General features: G+C 43.7%; 1 protein-coding gene across 3 annotated transcripts in view; it reads left to right on the top strand.

The window, feature by feature from the left end:
* Positions 1-20750, top strand: part of LOC122928746 (collagen alpha-1(XII) chain-like) — a 78921-nt gene extending 58171 nt beyond the window's left edge. Inside the window, exons 12-17 of one of the 3 annotated variants that reach the window (XR_006387925.1) lie at positions 17-292; positions 5499-5774; positions 6933-7205; positions 15300-15569; positions 17541-20314; positions 20371-20750. Coding sequence is in view for 2 of the 3 variants with exons in the window: in XM_044281912.1 (XP_044137847.1) it covers positions 17-292; positions 5499-5774; positions 6933-7205; positions 15300-15569; positions 17541-17581 (1136 nt within the window). In the remaining variant the exon portion in view is untranslated. Of the gene's footprint in view, positions 1-16; positions 293-5498; positions 5775-6932; positions 7206-15299; positions 15570-17540 lie in introns of all 3 variants that reach the window. The other 2 variants (XM_044281912.1, XM_044281913.1) reach the window with 2 other exon arrangements.
* The last annotated feature ends 1066 nt before the right edge of the window (positions 20751-21816 follow it).

Below are 21816 nucleotides of genomic sequence, written 5' to 3' on the forward strand. Positions count from 1 at the left end.
GTTTCTATGTTGACAGATCCAATCAAAGCAAGAAACCTGCACGTTCAGGACAGAACATCTACAAGTTTCCAATTGTCCTGGTCCAGGTTGGCTGGAGACACAGGGCGCTACGTGTTGGAGTATGCACCATTAACAGATTTAAGCAAGACAATACAGAACGTTTTAAATGGAGATCTGACTAGTATGTTATTCAGCAACCTAAACCCAGATACCGTCTACCAGGTTACCTTTATTCCTAACTCCAAGGGGCACTTTAACCAGGTTCAGCGTATCAGAGTTTCCACACTTCCAGGTAAGTGTGTAAATGTGGTTCAGCATTTAACAATGCTTGTCTAACAAGTGACAATTTGTTCTTTTATCATTTTATAATATAGTCTGCCTTTGTCCACATTTTTATGATCTTGGACAATTCCTTTAATGGTTAAAATACACACAAGATGGCACTGTTGCTTTACATTACTAACCACAAGCTGAACACCATAAAACACTTGATAAATGTGTCACTCTCTAACTTGGGTGCCTGTTTACTGCACAAGAGCCTCACCCCTGGACTAAGCTTCTTTAGACAGGCCACTACTCACCGAACTAGTGGATGGTCATCACTAACCCAGATCCCTTCTTCTTTACTACACAACTTCTTACAAAAATATCCCTGTTCAGTCTGCTGCATCTGCCAACTGAAATAATTAGGACACTATAAACATCCACATTCAGATCTTCAGTTTTTCACTAGACCCCACCAAGCTGGTCTCTATCATGTCCCTAAACTGGACCCAGCTGCAATCTCCCCCTTTGTTGATCTTGGCACAACTCACTCCTCCCTGACTACCTCAAGGCTGACATTGTCCCAAAACTAACCCACTCACCAAAGATGAGAAGACACGCATATACTTCTTTAACGGCGGCCTACACACTGCAAACTGCCGCTCTCCACGGTTAGCCTCTTCTAGGTCCAGACTAACCAGGCCTTGATTTATGAAGCAGTTAAACCACTTCCATCAGGGACTTGCCCTCACCAAAGCTTCTCATCAGTAATGTCAACTCACCATCAGCTCACCAGGGGACAAGTTTCTCCATCGTCTAGACCACTACTACCAATGATCAAGGCCTGCTTCGAGCTCACTGCTAACTTCAAAGTGGACAGGCTTAAAGGGTTTCTCTGGGAAGTAAGAAACTGAAAATACTCAAATATTACTTTATTATAAATATATTCTCTAATACCTTTCATTATTTATAATGGCTCGTTTTGTCTGAGGAGCAATCATCAGGGGAAACAAAATGGCCGCTGTCCCATTAGTTCACACAAAACCTGTCACACACAGGACTAGTTACTTTACAACACTGAGGTAAAGAGCTGCCCCATCCTCCTCTCTACTTGTCAGGGATTATGATCCTGCATACAGATGATAAGAACTTTAGCTGAATGTCTGGGGACAGGACAGACTGTGGTAATGTGGGGCTGTGGTAATGGAGACTGTAAACAAGTGCTGCTTCTCATTAGCCACACCTCACCCTCCTCTCATGTCTCCTCATCTTCTCCATTCCCATAGAGATTCACGTGTATTCAGGATCATGATTCCTGACAGGAATGGAGGATAAGGCAACACTATGGCTCATTGTGGTGAAGTAACTTGTCCTCCTGTGTGATTAGGACAGGTTTTGTGTGTACTGATAGGACAGTGGCCATTTTATTTCTCCTATTGATTGCTCCCTATACAAAACAAGCCATTCTAAGTAATGAAAGGCATTTGTGAATATATTTATTATAAAATAATTAAGTATTTTCATTTTTTTAATTCCTGGAGAACCCCTTTAAGGCCTAACTGTCTCTTAGGCAAACAGCTGTTCCTCTTGGCACCACATGCATACCAGCTGCACTCTCTTCTATTGGTGCCAGACCATTCCAGTGTAGTGGCACATTTTTGTCTTCCTATCAGCACCAGTCTCTCTCTGGGTCTATTTTGATAACTATCCCTCCTCTTGTAGTTCATATCATGGTTGAGCTTCAGGGTATCACGACATGCCATCTAGACAATTCGTAATATAAATGCAACATTTACAGTGCATTTGGAAAGTCTTCAGACCCTTTCAATTTTTCATGTTTTGTTATGTTGTGCTGAAATAATAAAAATATGACACATGAAATTTACCTCTGGGGGTCTCCCATTTCTCTGGATCATCTTTGAGATGTTTTACACCTTGATTGGAGTCCACCTGTGGTGTCCAGTTGATTGGACATGATTTTATAGAGCCCTGTCTCTATAAAGTCTCACAGCTGACAATGCATATCAGAGCAAAAAACAAGCCATAAGGAGGAAAGAACTCTCTGTAGAGCCCAGAGACAGGATTGTGTGGAGGCATAGATCTGGAGAAGGGTACCTATAATTTCTGCTGCACTGAAAGTTCCCAAGAGCACAGTGGCCTTCATAAATCTTGAATGGAAGAAGTTTAAAACAACCATAATTCTTCCTAGAGTTGACCTCCCCACCAAACTAAGTAATAGTTGGAGAAGGGCCTTGGTAAGAGAGGTGAACAACCTAATGGTCCCTCTGGCTGAGCTCCAAACATCCTCAGTGCACATGGAAGAAACTTTCAGAAGGTCAACCATCACTACAGCACTCCACTAATGTGGGCTTCATGGCAGAGTGGCCAGAATGAAGCCTCTCCTCAGTAAAAGACATATGGAAGCCCACCTGGAGTTTGCAAAAATGACCTAAAGGACTATGTGAGAAACAAGATTACTGATCTGTTGAAACCAAGATTGAACTTTTTGGCCTTAATTCTAAGTGTCCTGTCTGGAGAAAACCAGGCACTGCTCATCACCTGCCAAATACTATCCCTACAGTAATGCATGGAGTTGGCAGCATCATTGTGGGGGTAGTTTTGAGTGTCTGGGACAGGAAGACAATGACCCTAAGCACACAGCCAAGACAACACAGGAGTCACTTCGGGACTGTCCTTGATTGGCCCAGCCAGAGACCTGATTTGAACCCAATTGAAAATCTCTAGAAAGACCTGAAAATGGCTATCAACGTACGGTCCCCGTCCAACCTAACAGCGCTTGAAAGGATCTGCAGAGAAGAATGGCAGAAAATCCCCAAATCCAGATGTGCAAACCTTGTGGCATCATACCCAAGAAGTCAGGAAGCTGTAATCAGTGCCAAAGGAGCTTCAACTAAGTCCTGAGTAAAAGGTCTGAATACTTATGTCAATGCAAGATTTTCTTTTTAATAAACTAACAAAGATTTCTAACATTCTGTTTTCACTTTCTTGTCATGGGTTATTGAATGCAGAATGATGGAGGAAAACTTTATTTTTTTTTATTTTTTTAGTACAAGGCCGCAACATAACAAAATGTGGGGGAAAAAATTTAAGGGTCTGAAGACTTTCCGAATGGATTGTGTATAGTATGGTATTTATACAGTAATATAGACAAAGAAACTACTGGCCACTTTTTAAGATACTCATATAGTCAGTTTAAAGTAATAGGCAGCCATTTATAAGAGATACATACTTAGTCCATGCACTGTAAGGGAGAACATACGGTCCATAAGCATAAAGTATACTCAAACAGCTAGACAAAAGATAGGCCCCCAAAAAAGGGAATCCAGCATTAATACCAACCAGGCTGTGACATGTTCAGAACATTAAACAGACCAACCACCTCATACAGGCATTGCACGGTCCGCTAGCAGTTCTGAAATGGGGGAGAAAGAAGAATCCTAAACAAGGAGGAGAGTGGGTAAGCAGTGTATAATAATGTATATAAATCATCTGCTGCATTAACCTCTTGCCTACCGCAGCACGACTATATATATGCTGTGGCAGTAAGATCTCATCAGTAACCCGATTTATAAATGCGTTGAATTACATTACGATCTTCCAGCAAACCATGGCGCTGCAGATCTGGGTGACCGCACTGTCATCAGACAGCTGCGGTCACAGTAAGTATTCCAGGGACCAGCCAAAGTGGTCTCCTTGCGTGGCATCACTGTAACAGCGATTCATTGCTATGGTAACAGCGATTCATTGCTATGAAAAGTCAAAAGGCCTACAGTGACACTCTCTTCTTTATGTGAGGGCACCCCCTGCTGGCTTTAAAATTAAAGGTGAACCTGCAGTTTGTGGAAGGGTGGGGTGAATTCACTTTTTTTCCATACATTTTTTTAATAAAAAGTAAATAAAGTTAAATAAAAAAAAATTAATAAAAAATAAAAAGTGAAATAAAGAAGATAAAAAATAAAAAAGTTATAGCTATAGTTACTAGTTTTAGAAATAGTATAGGAGACTAAGTACACACACATACACACTTTTACCCCCTTTGTCGTTCATAAAAAAAATTAAGCAAAAAAAAAAAGAATTATTCGTTTTATCAACAGTATAGCAGACTTTTTGGGTGGTAAAATATAATTTTTTTTTTCCTTTTAGCAAATTTCTCCAAGATAAATACCTAGGGGTCAACATAAAAAAGTCACTTTGAAGTAGTTTCTAATTTTTGGGCACTGTACAACATCTGTACTGGCAGTACGGTGCCATAGAACCAGAAATAGAAAAATAGGCAGCCAAAATGCACTCTAATCCTTTTAAGTCTTGCGGTGGGCCCAGCCATTAGATACATTTCACAAATAACATCCATTTTCACACTGCAAACTTATAGTTTTAGAAATATTTTGTCTTGAAACCATTTGTACCCGAAAAAAAATCATAAAGGAATTAATTTTTTTCATCATTTTCACAGTTTTTCCTTAAATATATATTTTTATAATATTTATATCTGTCATCTAATGCCACAAAAGAAAGGTCTAAGGGTCCATTCACACATCCGCAGTGTTTTGCGGATCCGCAAAACACCGGGCCGGCACCAGAATAGAAATGCCTATTCTTGTCCGCAACTGCGGACAAGAATAGGACGTTCTATTTTTGTGCGGAGCCGCGGATCGGAAATGCTGATGCGGACTGCACACTGCAGAACGGATCCGGACCCAAAGTTCGGACGTCTGAATGGAGCCTAAGGCAGGGATTCTCGACTCCAGTCCTCGGGACCTGCCTACCGGTCAGGAATCTAAGGATTTGAGAATATCCCACAGAATGAATACCTGTGGTGAGTCCTGATGAGAGGACACTAATTCTATCACCTGCTCAATACTAAGGAAATCCTGAAAACATGACTGGTAGGTGGGTCCCGAGGACCGAAGTTGAGAAACCCTGGTCTAAGTTGTCCCGTGAAGAAAATTATCAAGTACATGTAGGCTGGCTAAGAGATTAGTTATTTGTAGTTAGATAGGACTATTGCTAAACTTGAAAAACTGGCCTGGTAAGGAAGGGGTAATAAACACTCCAGTAATGAAGCAGTGAGTAAATCCACTGGAATATACTAAAACTGTGGATGAGCCAGGCATCGGGGAGACACAATGTGCATGGCAAAATTTCTATATACCATAACCAAACTACATACAACGATATAAAGAATTAATGACCATGCTTCCTTATCTTCACAGAAGTGAACCAGAGGAGACCTCTATATACCCGGGATATTACAACATCAAGTTTCCAGCTGGACTGGTCAAGGGTGCCAGGAGACAATGGACCCTACATAGTGGAACTTGAATTAGTGTCAGATCCAAGGAGGAAACTTAGAAAGACTTTGCCTCTTGAACAGATGAATGTGATATTTAGTCATTTAAGCCCAAATACTCAATACCGGGCCACTGTCTTCTCAGAGTCCAATATCCAACATGTTCCACCTCAGAGCATTCAAGTCTCAACACTTGAGGGTAAGTAGCAGAGTAGCAACCGTGACTTGAAGGAAGCTTTACAAATATGAATATGTAACTAAAATGTATCTGCCCACTCGCGCTACCGTGGCCACTTGACACTCCTTACCCGTAAGGGAATCGCTGCTAGGTTGGCAAACACAGTCTGCTGCTTTGACCGCTGAAATTTAAACACACGTATGTAAAGAGAGTCTGGTTTCTAAGAAAACCAGAATGGGAACCTGCGCTGATTGCGGTGTAGTCAAGGGTTTAGAAATATAGATGTAAAGTGCTATGAGTTGGTACCTTTTAAGAGAACGATCTATACATGGAAGATCCTCTGACGAAGCAGCCCGACTGGCTCAGAAACGTGTCGGATAGTTTTTTGTCCCCTGAAGGCATCCATACAGAGGGCAGTGACGTCACACGCCGAAATTCCCGGACTTCAAACTGGTGGTTCCCTCGCACGAGTGATTTGCTGCCGGTCGGAGCATCACTCACGCTAGAAGGTTGAACCTGAAGCCATCCGGACACCAGCTTCCCTTCAATAACCAGGAGGATCTTCCATGTATAGATCGTTCTCTTAAAAGGTAACAACTCATAGCACTTTACATCTATATTTCTAAACCCTTGACTACACCGCAGCGGAGGTTCCCATTCTGGTTTTCTTAGAAACCAGACTCTCTTTACATGAATATGTAACTATTCAGATAGCTAATTCTATTTCCACCAGGATGACAAAACCATGGCTGCCATCTTCCAAAACCAGCGTACACCAGTTGTGTGGTTTTATAGTTCAGCCATGCCCACTTCAATAGAGCTAAGCTGCAATGCTAGACAGAACCACATGTGGCACGGTTTCTGGTAGAAAGCTAAATTTTTTTGTAATGCTGTCCAACCCCTGTAAGCATATGAAAAATGGAAACTATGTTGGATGCTTGGGGGCACATTTATAAAGCCCCATAGCTGGTGGAGGATATGCTGAAGTTATGAAAAGGCATAGGCATCTCCATAACTTCGGCGCTTCCTAACTGTCTTACAGGCAGGGAAAAGTAACATATAGTGACGCAACTAACTGTTGCACCGCCATCTGCGCCTTAATATGCCTAATTTAGGAGTATTTCATATTAGTAAATGACCCCCTTGGATCTTAATTGACATTTTTGGTTTCTTTTGCAGAACAGCTTTCTCCATTCCAAATCTTAATCTCTGACCCCAGTGCACACAGTTTCCGGGTGAGTTGGGGTCCCAACCTTGACAGTGTTGCTGGATATGAAATTCAATACGGACCGATCCCCAGCAATATCGTACGAACCTTGCAGGTGGACAGCAGGTTGAATAGCACTGTTCTGGAGAACTTGAGATCCAACACAACGTACCTGGTTACAGTGTCTGCCATCTTTAAATCTGGCGGCGAGAAAGCTTTGTCTGCCATAGCATGCACAGAACACAGTAAGTGATTGCGTTATGGGGCAGATAATGAACATATTATTTGTGGAACAATTTGCACTTCTTGCTACTTTGTGGTGAGAAAGGGGGAAGGGCTCAGAGGGAGGGGGGGGCAGCCATGACTGGCCAGATTTACTGTAATTTACACCAGTAACTGGCATAAATTATAGTTCAAATGTACACCAGCTCATAGTTGGCATAGATTTGAATTTCTGGTGCCTTGGAATAAATTTGCCACCATCTTACTCCAGCAGTCTTTTTACTAAAGCGAAATTCTGCATTGTAGGGGAAAAAAAAGAATTGACATGTAAGTTCCTAAAGGTGTTGTGTCACAAAGCATATTCTACTTTTTTCAAACCAGCACCTGGATGTCAACACTTTTGTAATTGCATGTAATTAAACACTTCGTACAGCCAGTGAGGTATTCAATAAAATGTATCTGTACAGCGCCACCTGCTGTTTGTTCTTTTCCTTCATTTTTGTCCATCTCACTGAGCTGGTCGAACGCGCTCAGTTTAAATCTTCAGCTGCCACCAGCCATATGTTCTGTTAGAAGCTGTGGCAGTTTCAGTGTGACTACTGCAGCAGAAAGGACACACCCCCCCCCCTCCTCCCCCCAAGCTGCTAGGATCAAAATAATCTATCAGAGCAATTACAGCAGTGAATGTGGAGATCTCTGGATCCATGTGAAGTACTAGCTCTGTTAAGAGATGTACTATATGATGTCTCATTATAAGTTTTTACATCAATCATGGCATAACCCCCGTTAAATTGTTTTACTACACCGATACCGTGGCGGATAGCCACATGCAGATTAGTCCCATTGATAGGGGGTTAATTCACGTGCAGACCCACAGCAGTTCAAATTACAACATACTCTGTCATAAATTTCACAGCAGATTTTTCTAATAAATACAGCCTGAGGCTCTTTCCACATTAGTATTAAGAGCCTCTCTCAGGAGTTCCATCACTTTTGACCACAAGAGTACCGCTATTCCTGCTGTTAAAATAATGGAACCCATTATAAGTTATGGGGTCCATTGCTCACCCATCTGAATCCTTAAAAAGACAGAACTGGCACAGTGTGAACAGAGAGCGAGTATCAGGGGTCAGAATAATGACCTTTTTAAAAGAAAAAAAAAGGATTTATGAAGGACCTGTAAGCTGAGCTAGACCTACAAGGCATTTTGCCTGGTGAACAGGACAGAATTAGTCAGGGTCTATTCACACGTCCGTTGTTTCCATTTCATCCACCATGACGGCTCTACTATGAGATTGACCCTTGACCTCTGTAGGGGCAGGAATACACAGAGTTTAAAAGGCCACCACCCACACTCACCCTCAGTGTTTCCTGTCCCTACGGGGTCAAACACACAGAGAGCCCTCCTGGTGGAGGTGAAGAGAAAAGTTTATTATTTTATGTGAATACCTGAGGATTCCGTCCTCGTCCCTTGCCCTCCTGCGGTCCAGTCCAAAGCTCTCGCTTCTGTAGCAGGAGCCTGTATCCCTCCCCACAGTGCGGTTCCCCTTCCCCATGTAAAGGAAGCTGACCACAGGAAGCAGCATGCTGAACGCCGACTCCGGGAGGCCTCAGCATTACTCTCTGCTTCCGGCGCTGGAGGCGGAAGGGGCGGAGCTTGGATCGGGCGCTCGGCGGTGACGTCAGACGCCGGACATACTTGTGGCGGCAGATTCAAATAAGGCAGTGGCACCGATCTTCCTCCTGGCGCATACAGCTCTGATGTCTGCTCCTGAAGCCCCGGACGCCTCTACAGCCCAGATGGACCCCGAAGCTCCCTCGGCTACTCCAACAGTGAGTTCCCCTGTGGGGAAAGACAAAATGATGTATCTCTTTTTGACTTACTTGCTGGTTTGTCTATTGATACCTGGCTGCTCCTCTCTTATAGGGAGTTAAAGAGCCCAGGACAAGGTCTAAAGTGCAAAGATGTGCAACTTGTAATAGAAAGCTTCCTGAGAATTATAAAGCTCTGCCAGAGTTGCATAAAAGATCTTATAAAAGAGGAGCAACCGTCAATTTTGTCTGAGGTCAAAACGCTTATTCAGAACGAAATTAAGTCCTCTTTGGCCTCCCTCAGATCAGCCCCGTCTACACCGCCTCCTGCAAAAAAACCTAGATTATCCGCCCCATCCTCCTCTGTTTCGGAGATTATGGACGAGGGGGCCTCCACCTCTGGACAGAACATGGGCCTTGACGTTCTATCAGAGGGGGAGATAATGGAAGATAGTAAGAAATATTTCTTTTCTTCCGAGGATATGGAGGAGCTATTGGGAGCCGTCAGAGCAACCATGGGGATTGAGGAGGTGAAAAAACCAAAGTCCGTCTTGGACGAGATGTTCGGGGGACTCAGAACAAAAAAGTCAAAAGTTTTCCCAATGAATGAAAATTTAAAGGACATGATCTTAGACGAGTGGACTGACCCCGAGAGGAGACTAGGGGTATCTCGTGAATTCAGAAACCGTTTGTTGTTTGATCCAGCGGACGTCAAATTGTTTAACGAGACCCCCAAAATTGACATCCAAGTGGCAAAAGTAGTTAAGAAGACTTCCCTCCCATTTGAGGACTCTTCACAATTACAGGACCCAATGGAAAGGAAAGCCGACTCTCTCCTAAAAAAATCCTGGGAGGCAGCCATGTTTGGGGTCAAGACCAATATTGCCGCAACATCGGTCGCAAGATCTATGTGTTTCTGGCTTAACGAACTAGAAGAACACTTTAAAAACAAGACTCCTAGGGAGGAAATTTTGAGTTCTATTCCACTCCTCAGATCTGCCACGGCCTTCCTGGCGGACACCTCGGCGGAGTCGGTGAGGTTCGCCGCTAAGGATGCGGCCCTCACCAATTCCGCAAGGAGAGCTTTGTGGATGAAAGCCTGGGGAGGGGATAGAGCATCAAAAGCGAAACTGTGCTCCATAGCGTTTTCTGGAGAATACGTTTTTGGACCCGTATTAGACTCTATCTTGGAAAAGGCTGCAGATAAAAAAAAAGGGGTTCCCAGAAGAGACCAAAAAGAAGCCCTTTCGTTCTTCCAACCCCCAAACTAGACCCTATAGGGGCAAGGGAAAGGGGGGTAGATGGAGTTACCAGAAGGGGGGAAAAGGCAGAGGTTTCCTTCTTAACCCCAAAAATAAAGATAAACAATGACGCCAGAGTAGGGGGAAGACTGCGGAATTTTCTGTCCCAGTGGGAGTCCATCACAAAAAATCCATGGGTCCTAAATATAATTTGGGACGGCTACCGGATAGAATTTTCCTCAGTCCCCCCAAAGAGGTTCAAAATAACCTCTCACAGTCCAAAAATAATAGAAAAAATCTGGCAGGGTATCCTGCAACTTATAGACTCAGGCGTTGTGACAGAAGTCCCAAGTGCAGAAAGGGGAAGGGGCTATTATTCCAGTCTATTTTTGGTACAAAAACCAGATGGTTCCTCCCGCACCATTATAAATCTAAAGGGATTAAACAAAGCGGTCGCATACAGAAAATTCAGGATGGAATCTGTAACATCCATCATTCCCCTGATCAAAACAGGAGATTTCATGACGTCCATAGATTTAAAGGACGCGTACTATCACGTCCCCATAAACAGATCATCGCAAAAATTCCTCAGGTTTGCCCTAGTGGACAGCTCAGGAATTGTAAGACACTTCCAGTTCACCGTGTTACCTTTTGGGATCTCATCTGCTCCAAGGGTATTCACAAAACTAGTAGTAGAAATGATATCCCCCCTGAGAGCAGAAGGGATAACATTTTTCCCATATTTGGATGACTTTCTGGTCCTGGGACCTTCGAAGCAGGAGACAAACAGCATCACCAGAGACCTGATGCACAGATTTTCAGACCTGGGGTGGGTAATAAACCTGAAAAAATCAAGCTTAGTCCCCTCAACCAGAATGAAGTTTCTGGGGGTAATACTGGACTCGGTCTCCCAGGTGACATCCCTCCCTCAGGAAAAGGTCACGTCGTTTATGGAAAAAACACAAAAATTCCAAAGTCAATCCCAGTGCTCCATTCGCAATGCCATGAGCCTCCTAGGCACAATGACCTCCTGCATAACAGCGGTATCCTGGTCTCAGGCCCACACCAGGATTCTCCAATCTTGGATCCTGAGGGTTTGGGACAAGAGACAGTGCTCTCTAGAGAAAAAAATCCCCATCCCGAATCAGGTGAAATCAGATTTAAAATGGTGGACGAAAGAGGAAAACCTGCAAAAGGGCGTACCCTGGGTAAAAGATCTGGAGATTCAAATATACACAGATGCAAGTGGTACCGGATGGGGAGCAAAAATAGGCTCAATAAATTACCAGGGCACTTGGTCAGACGCCATGAAAAAATGTTTCTCAAATCACAGAGAATTGAGGGCAATCTGGGAGGTACTGAAGTTATCACGGGACAGGGTCTCCGGAAAACACCTAAAGATCCTCTCGGACAACGTAACAGCCGTAGCATACCTAAAACATCAGGGGGGCACACAATCATTAGGCTTAAAGGAGTTGGCAGAAAAAATATTCTCCTGGGCGGAAAAGAACGTTCTATCCATCACTGCTATCCATGGGTACAGAAAACATACAGGCAGATTTTCTCAGCAGAGTAACCATAGATCCGGGGGAATGGGCCCTAAACTCAATCGTTTTCGAGCAGATTACCAGGAGATGGGGAACCCCCAGGATAGACCTGTTTGCATCAAAAAAGAACGCAAAGGTCCATCCCTTTTGCTCCCTAAACCCAAGAGACAACCCGTGGGCGACAGACGCATTCTCAGTCAGGTGGTCTTGGGATCTAGCCTATGCCTTCCCCCCTTGGCCTTTAATACCCAGGGTGCTGCAGAAGATAAGATCGGACCCAGTAACCATAATACTAGTTGTCCCGTACTGGACAAAAAGGAATTGGTTCCCAGTGTTAAAAGAACTAGCTCTGGAAGAACCCTGGATAATCCCCCCACAGGAGGACATTATCTCTCAGGGTCCAATTCTTCACCAGAATCCAGGTCTTTTCAGACTTTCGGTCTGGATCCTGAACGCGAGATCCTAAAGAGCAAGGGGATATCAGAGAAGGTCATAAACACCCTTAAGTCCAGTAGAAAAGAAGTTACTTCTGCAATATATCTGAAGATATGGAAGAAATATTGTAGTTGGCTAGGCCAGACTCCTCCTGTAAACTCTTCCCCCAATATCAAAAAAGTGCTAGACTTCCTCCAACGTGGGTTAGATCTAGGCCTTAGACCAAGCACACTCAAAGTACAGATCTCTGCTTTGGGGGCTTGTTATGATACAGACCTGGCCGGTCACAGGTGGATAAGGAGGTTCATAAAAGCTGCCTCAAGACTGAGACCTTCCTTAACCCCTAGGACGCCTAAAAAACCTTACGAATTTGCCTTTTTCTCCTACGCAAGAGATGTCTCTCAGACACCTATCCTTAAAAGCAGCCTTCCTAGTGGCAATCACTTCAGCCAGACGTCTGGGTGAAATCCAAGCGCTGTCCTGCAGGGAACCATACCTCACGATCTTCCCGGACAGAATAGTTTTACGTTTAGATCCTGGTTTTCTCCCTAAAGTAGTGTCGGACTTTCACAGAGACCAAGAGATCATCCTTCCATCTTTTCCCAAGGGCGACCCATCACAAGATCAGTTCCAGCTCCTGGACGTCCGGAATACTATCATACAATACTTGGACTCAACAAAAGAATTTAGGAAAGATGATAACCTTTTCGTTCAGTATGGGGGTCCTAACAAAGGGAAAAAGGCATCCAAAGCCACGATTGGAAGATGGATCAGATCTACTATTATTTGCTGCTACCAGAAGTCGGGTCTAGACAGCCCCACGAATATAAAAGCTCACTCTACAAGAGCTATGGCGTCCTCATGGGCAGAAAGAGGTGGTGTCTCCCTTGACAGGATCTGTAAAGCAGCCACCTGGTCCAATATAAGTACTTTTATCAAACATTACCGGATCAATGTATCAGCTTCTACGGATTTAACCTTCGGTCAGAAGGTTCTACAAGCGGTTACCCACCCTGTTTAATAATCTGGTAGTTCTCATAGTAGAGCCGTCATGGTGGACGAAATGGAAAGACCGTAATTAGACTTACCGGTAATTCTGTTTCCTTGAGTCCACCATGACGGCCCAGATTTCCCCCCCTGAGTTTTAAGGAGGGGTTGAGTATGAATTAATACTCAAAAAAAAAAAAGTATATATTCATATACTTGCCTAGGTTAAGGCTACACCCACTTGGTAATTTGGAAAGCACTGAGGGTGAGTGTGGGTGGTGGCCTTTTAAACTCTGTGTGTTCCTGCCCCTACAGAGGTCAAGGGTCAATCTCATAGTAGAGCCGTCATGGTGGACTCAAGGAAACAGAATTACCGGTAAGTCTAATTACGGTCTTTCTTTCCTGATCTGTTCCGTTTTTTTGCTGAACAGATCTGGACCAGATCTGGACCCATTCATTTTCAATGGGTCCTGAAAAAAAACGGACAGCACAATGTCAGATTTTTTTTCAGGACCCATTGAAAATGAATGGGTCCAGATCTGGTCCAGATCTGTTCAGTAAAAAACGGAACAGATCAGGAAAGAAACAACGGACGTGTGAATGGACCCTTAATGTAATGATAACTTCGCAATCCATTGCTTCATTCTAAAAAAAAATACTTTAATGCATATGAAAATGAGCAGTTAAGTGCACTAGGGGCAGGTCCAAGCCAATTTGTGCACCCTTGCTCCTCCTGCTTCCTCTGCCAGCCCCTCCCTCTCCTTCTTGATTGACAGGGTCAAGTTCCTGCATAGTCACCTTGCTTGGCCCTGTCAGTCAGGGCTGGCAGAGGATGCAGGAGGAGCAAGAGGTTGCACAGAGTGGCTTGGGCCAGCCCTCAGTAAGGTTAGATGATGACAGACTCCCTTTAAACTGGACATACTTCAATTACCCAGAAGGAGGAATACAGAGGAGAAGAGTTATAGTAGCAAAAATGGAGGTTGCAGTTGGTACTCACTCTGGCGCTCGCCTGGGCCGTGCAGTGATGGGAAGGGCTCACCTTTCTTCCCTTTGGGACACATCCTGGTCCTGTGGTTTTCCTGCCTGATGGTGGTTTGGGTGCCCTTGGTGGTGAGGAATGATGAAGTGCAAGGCAGGGTCCCGTGCGGTGTTGGAGGAGGCAATGATGAGGCAGTTTTGTTGGAAAACTGTTCTTTACTGAAGATTCAAGTTCAAAGGCTATGTACACCTTAGGAGGCATTTTACTCATTTTTGGCTATAAATATATTTTTTTCAATTGGCCTTTATTAAAAATATTGAGCTGTTCGCAAAGGGTTAACTGTATTTCTAGCTGTGTGACTGGTACTTTCGCTTTCACTTTGTGCCTGGTCATCTAATAAACCTTATCTCTGAATTACTGAGAGGTTATAAACACATAAGCCACATTCTTATCAGTAAGATAACAACTGAGCTAAGATGAGTGTTTTTATAAGGGCAGTGAGCAGAGATAAGGAGTCCGTATGCTCCTGGTCTGACAGAAAATTCATGTCAGAGCATGTCAGTTCTGTACAGAAAAAAGGACTCCATATTTTTAATAAAGACCAATTTAAAAAAATGTATTTCAAAATGAGTACAATGCAATAATAAAAACATTTGCCCCCAAAGGTGTACACAGCCTTTAAAGAACTTTTCCAAGATTTTTTTTACTGATGACCTATCCTCTGGATAGGTCATTAGTATCTGATCGGTGGGGGTCAACACTCTGGACCCCGGAGGATCAGCTGTTTGAGAAGGCACCGGCGCTCGCACCACTGCCTTCTCTCAGCTTTCCCTATGCTGAGTGACCACACATTGAAATACTAAAAACACCATTCATATGCAGACCTGTGTGGAGGAGAACCCTGTGTGCTGTCTGATCCTGCAGTCATGGGTTATTCCACTCCCTCTATCCTTTCAGACAGAAGAAGGATCAAACTACAGACATGTCTTGTTTGCAGTCTGAAACCATGATGTCACATTGGTTGCAGAGGTGGACATAGCCTTTCATCTATGTGTTTGTTTCCAGCATTCATCAGACCTCTGACAATAGTTGTAAACATTTGTTTCTTTTTATTAGATGAGACAAAGGTAAAGTACCTGCATTTAAAAGACCTGGGCTCCAGCACTGTGAAGGCCACATGGGGATCTGCAGATGGAGACGTGCAGGGTTATCATGTGCGGTGCAGAAGGCAAGCGGGCCGTTCCACAGTCATCAGTGTAGCTCCACAGGCTAAAAGTATATATTTGACAGACTTGGCAGAAGGAACCATGAATAAGATCTGTGTCATGCCTATTTATAAGGATGGAGATGGGAAAAATCTGTGCCGAAAGATTCAGATGCAACCAGGTAAGTGACAGAACCGATGGATAGTCCATACAAAGCTCAACAACCTAAGGCCTCATGCACAAGATCATAGCAGGTCCATGGCCATATTGTGGCCCGCCAACAGCGGGTCCGCAATATACGGGCATCGGCCGCGTGCGCACTGTATCGTGGAGGGGAACCCGTTCATTTGAATGGGTCCGCAATCCAGAAGATACGGGACGGTATAGAGTGGAGGCATGGATCGGAAGTTTTCTGTCCACATGGGTTTTTTGTCTGAATGAACAAATTTTTTGTGGTGCGAACCCTCTGATGCGGATCGCAGACCCCATTCAAGTGAACGGGTCCACGTCCGCAGACGGCAGGCACACAGTCGTGTGCATGAGGCCTATATAGGTAGTCTAGGATTAGAAGAGGTGCTTTGTTTTTTTGTGTAACTGGCATTGCATTTACTTGAATGGGTATAAGCTGCTAAACAAGACACAGCCCACAAAGAAGAATGCCATTGATTCTGGAAACACAGCACACCCTTTTTTCTCATCCATTTACCGTTTTGTGCCTACAGCTTTTAGGTAGCGCTATGTGTTACAGAATACAGGTCTGTGCACTATGGTTACAGATTACATCCTGCAGCCATACTCCCACTTGTCCACTTTTTCTTGGTAACTTACATTTGGTGGATTAGCAAGAACTAGGAGACAGATAGAAGGCAAACACTTGAGTCTGCCTAGGAGCTGCATACACAAAATGATAGGCTATTTAAAAGAAAATTACTGGAGCAATAGATGGGATAGTTGGTTGCCAAGGTGAATATATTTTTGAAAAAGCTAGCTATATACCCTTTCCAGAATGTCATGCATCAGGCTGGACCAAAGAGTCATACACAAGAAAAGTAGGGTAAGGGAAGTGACAGCTTCTCTGAGGACGTTGTGTTCAGTTTGCAAGCATAATAAGCCGTTAGCTTCACAAACTAAGATGAATCCATTCAGTACATCAGAAGTAACGACCAGCACGAAGCACAGAACTGAGCGCTGAGGAGTAGTTACTCTTTAGGTCTGTTCTTCTGACTGTTTGTCTTCAGGCCATTATAATGAATTTCTCCAAGCAACAAGCTGCTAAAAATAGAAATAATTTACAACAGAAGCAAGTGGTTCCAAGTCTTCAGCCACCCTTAATAATATTGAGTGAGCTTAGCCAGGAAGGTTGGAGATATTCACAGAGCTCTTTGTATGAAATTATGAACTGTCCTTGATAATGGAATAGAGATTGAATGCAATAAGCAATTACTCTCAGTATTCAATATGATTAGGGATCAAGCAGTATCCTTGACAAATGCTGAAGGTTCATGCCAAGAAACTGTATCTCTGCATTTAGCAAAAGAGAATTCAAGAGCTTCTCAAAATAAAGATGATTTGACTTCTGCAGATCATCTTACTGGTCATACAATGGCTGATTTCTACCATTTATGGATAAATTGAATAGTAAAAAAAAAAAAAGCCTGGTAAATTGGGTTGGCAATAAACTAGAAATGAAAAAAAAAAAAAAGCTAAATCTTGACTTGGGGGTAAGAATATGATGCAACCAGAAGACAGGTCACAAATGCCACTCATTTCATACAGTAGGTGACACTTTAGACACCTTGGGCCTTTTTCAAACCTTTGGTCTCATGTACATTTCTGTATTATGGCTCTGTACAAACTACAGGTTGTTCGCAGTCCTTAATATGGAGCCTGTAGACTGTTGTACCCCTGATTGGCTCTGATCACATGTGACGGTAAATAGAGGTTCCTTCTGTTGTATCCATCAGATGCCATATTTCGCATTTCTTCTAAGGAAGAATATTTCCTTAATATGGTTTTGTATGAAGGCACCATAGGGCGGCACCTGGAGTGGCTGCCTCTCGGGTACTACGTACGGTTCTGCGCACCAGTGGTATACTAAGACTCTCCCAAACACATTTTCAGCTATTGACAATTTTGTCATTTTTTCTATTAGGAACATCAGCGAACAACTATTCAAGCATATCAACCCGGTAAATGGATGTTAAAAGATGCCATGAAGGCCATCATGAGTGGAGCCACATGAAAGCCACAGGCTCTACAGGATGAGAAACCTTCACTCTCTGGACGTTTCTACAGAAGAAAAACTACTGGGAGCAGAGCTTGGGCATTTAGGCCTGTAGAATAGACGAGATAACCTAGAGCAGGCATGCTCAACCTGCGGCCCTCCAGCTGTTGTAAAACTGCAACTCCCACAATGCCCTGCTGATAGCTGTAGGCTGTTCGGGCATGCTGGGAGTTGTAGTTTTGCAACAGCTGAAGGGTCGCAGGTTGAGCATGCCTGACCTACTGTAACATCCCCGTGTTCAACAAGAGTGACCAAAATGAACCACTTCATAACCACTTCAGACTGTTCCTAACAGCAATTTTAAGGGGTTCTCCAGGACGAAAAAAATTGATGGCCTATTCCGATAGGCTGTTATTATCAGATTGGTGGGGGCATCAACTCTCAACACCCTCTGAACAGCTGATTTGAAGAGGCCACAACGATCTAGTGAGTGTCGCGTCTCCTTCATTGTTTAACAGGCACATCTAGGTACTTTTAGTATTGGCTGTATCTAGTACAACAACTCGGAGCAGCTCAGTCCAATTCAAGTGAAAGGAATTGAGCTGCAATACCAGGTACAGCCACTAGCAAATGTACGACGCTGTGTCTGGTAAACAAAGAAGGAAACCTGTGATCAGGTTTTGATTGGCGGGGTTGATAAGAATCGGACCCCCACTGATCTCATACTGATAACTGATCCTAAGGATAGGCCATCAGTATTTCTACTGGAAAAACCCTTAAACTGTTATGTCAAAGAAGGCTAAGGCTGGTTACCCGCTGTATAATACAATGGACATCTTGCCTCAACATGGGCCTAGGAAATGGTATGGCTGATAACTGAGGTCTTTGAAGAAGCAAAAGATTAATGTTGTGTGTTTTCATATAACTGAGGAAATCTGTTACAAAAGAAAAAAAACTCATGAGCAAAAAGGAATGCAACCAAGATCAGAGTCGAGAGAAAGAAACTAAGGGCCTTTCTACACAGACTTGGATTGGGTCAATTATGGGCAACAGACATTCATAAGAATGGTCATTCCCGATAATTGATGCTGCTGGTCACCCAACAACAGAGCAAAACACTCCTGGTGATCGCATCTTTCATGTAGCACATCAGTCTGTGTAATAACGATCATTCATTCCCTTTTCACTTTGCGTTGGGCCATGTGAAAGGCACTTTAATTATGGGCATCAGCCCACGTTAAATGACCCTAAACCAGTGGGCGCTAACTACACTCATTATCCATCCTTACCCCCCAAGTCACAGACCGGGTGCTACTAAATATTATTGCCTACCTAGTTGAGTAGCACGGTTCATTGTGAGGAAATCTCTCCAGGTCTCATAGCACCTGGTCCTTCTAGACCAGTTTGGTGAAGAGGCAGTAGCAGTTTTCAGCATCTCAGTTTGCTGTCTAGCAGGCACACTTAGCGCCAACTGGTTGAATATTGTATGGACATATTACAGGGGTCAATATTTAAAGTGATTTAGTCTGCAAATCCACTTTTAGGTGACTGCTCCACAGCAAGACGGCAGTGATTGTGATTTGTGGGATTAGCGCTCCACTACTTCAGTGTTTCCACACTACTTTTTGCCATGGTTGTAAGGACACTGGTAATGGACACTAGGTCACTTCACTAGTAATCCCATGTTGGGTCTGCATAGAACCCCCGCTGTATGTACCATATACACCTTACAGGATGCAGTATACACGTCTCTTATTGCTATATGGACAACCTTAAAGGACTCTAAATAAAGCATAACTTGTATCAGTTCTAGAGCAAATGTCCTTAACCTCACAGTAAGGAGCTCAGCATCCGGGGTGTGATGTCCACGGACTCGCGTTACAGGAACGGGCCATGTACATATCCGGCGCTCGGTCTACAGTCTTCTTAATCTGCATGCAAGTAGGGGCAGGAATGGTCAGTGATATAGGATACTTACAGGAACCACCATGTCCAGAAGGTTCTTTTCTTCGGGTTTGTCTCCAATACTGTACAGTATATTAATTCTCTACTGTACAGTTAAAGTGCTTGTCAATGATGAGAAAAATGGCTAAAATATAGCACCACTCTTGTACACAGGACTGAGCAGTAATAGCAGAAATGGCCCATAGGCAACAGAAAAAAACTTGTGTTCCCCATAATATAACAGTTCTGGAGCTTCTCTGTATTGAGTTGTTCCTCTGCTGTTCCTTCTAGAAATGTATAAATAGATTGACAACTTACACATTGAAACTGTTCAGCCATCACTGCCAGTGCAGGGACACACACCTATGCCAAGGAGAATGGTAACGCCCATGTATTTATACATTTCTAGGAGGAATTCCAAATGGACAACTCCACGTAGAGTTTTAAGAAAATATGTTCCAGAATCATGATTTTATGTGGAATACAAGTATTTACCAAAACATATGTTAAAGAGGTCATCTCTCCTGAGGAACCAGGACTTTGGGGAGTTATATTATGTACAATTCCCTAATATTTTATCATTAGTCAAAACACTCCGAATCAAAGCAGAATCGACCAAAACAGGAAATCTACAACTACCTCCATAACAGCGCACTGCAGCAGTGTACGGAGAGGTGCACATCCGCAGCAGTGTACGGAGAGGTGCACATCCGCAGCAGTGTACGGAGAGGTGCACATCCGCAGCAGTGTACGGAGAGGTGCACATCCGCAGCAGTGTACGGAGAGGTGCACATCCGCAGCAGTGTACGGAGAGGTGCACATCCACAGCACTCTTCGTTCACATCCGTAGGAGTTTTGAAGACAGCTGTGCGACAGCGCTCGACTGTCCTCGGAACTGTAACAGAAGTCAATGGAGAGAGCTGCGGATGCACAGCCACCTCTCCATACACTCCAGGGGGGACCAGTTATGGAGATAGATGTAGATCTCGCAGGTGGACACCGTATCTGGAATATGCCATAAAAGTCTGAGAAGGGAGTACCCCTTTAAAACAGAGGAGCTGCATGGAGCCCAAATTCCATGCAGCTTCTTGTAGCTCGTTGACAAGTCTGTAGATATTTCTGTATTTTAAGCATTTTGTACTAACTTTTATAGTTGTTTATTGCACAATAAAAAGTTAACAGTGGGTTGTAAAAGACCGCCTCAGAATTTTTACTGAATGTTTATTAGAAATACAGTAAACTCATATAACTGTTTATCGAAAGCAGTACTGGTCCTCATACTGTATCTGCAGGTAGAAGTCCCAGGGGCATATAGGCCCCTTATGATGTATGGCAGCCGCCGATGACAAGAATAATGCTGCATGTTTCTCATAATTCTCACTTTTCCACACATAATCCACACTAAAAACTTCTCCCATTCGTTTCAATGGGAGGCTGAACTTAGAGCACATTGGGGAGCACATCAGGCACAATAATGAGGGTAGCAGCAGGATAACACTGTTGGGGCACCAGGGTGGGGAGGATGATAGAAAAGTGAGGAACCTAAGATGTCTGTTTAGCAAACTCTGCAGAGATGAGATGTGGCTGAAAGAAGTCGTCACGGGCTGAATGGAGAAGGAAAGAGAAGGTCTACATCAGAGGAGACATCACCTATGAGATGCTGGATGTAATAGGTAAGTGGGCGCTTTATAGTCCTGTATGTTCGGTATTGCTGACTGTAATGTCCTTCCACCAAGTAAAATATGTCTTTATTGCCAGTCTATGTGTGTGTGCGGGGTGGGGGGGATAAATAAAAATGAAATATATCGAAAATTTGTCACTGACATAAAGTATAATGTCAGCAAAAAAAAAGTTATTATGTAAATTAGAAAAATGGGGCTGCGTCCTGAAGGTCAAAATAGGCTTTACTTTTAAGGGCTGTTTCACACGAGTGAGTCCATTGCGGGAATCACGCTCCGTGGACTTGCAGCAGTGCACGGCATTATCATGATTTATAATGCTGTGTGTCTCTGCATGGCCTTTTTTCTACAGAATCTACAGCTTTATGTCACTGATTCTGTGGAAAAAAGGCCATGCAGAGATACATAGCATTATAAATCATGATAATGCCGTGCGCTCCTGCAAGTCCAGAGCGGAGGATCAAACTCACACACGGAGCGTGATTCCCGCAATGGACTCGCTCGTGTGAAACAGCCCTAAGGGTTAAAGTAACCCTTCCATAATCCATCCTCTGAACCTTTTTGTAGCCATCTGTTTGCTT

The sequence above is a fragment of the Bufo gargarizans genome, chromosome 2 (assembly GCF_014858855.1).
Source record: "Bufo gargarizans isolate SCDJY-AF-19 chromosome 2, ASM1485885v1, whole genome shotgun sequence".
NCBI lineage: Eukaryota > Metazoa > Chordata > Amphibia > Anura > Bufonidae > Bufo > Bufo gargarizans.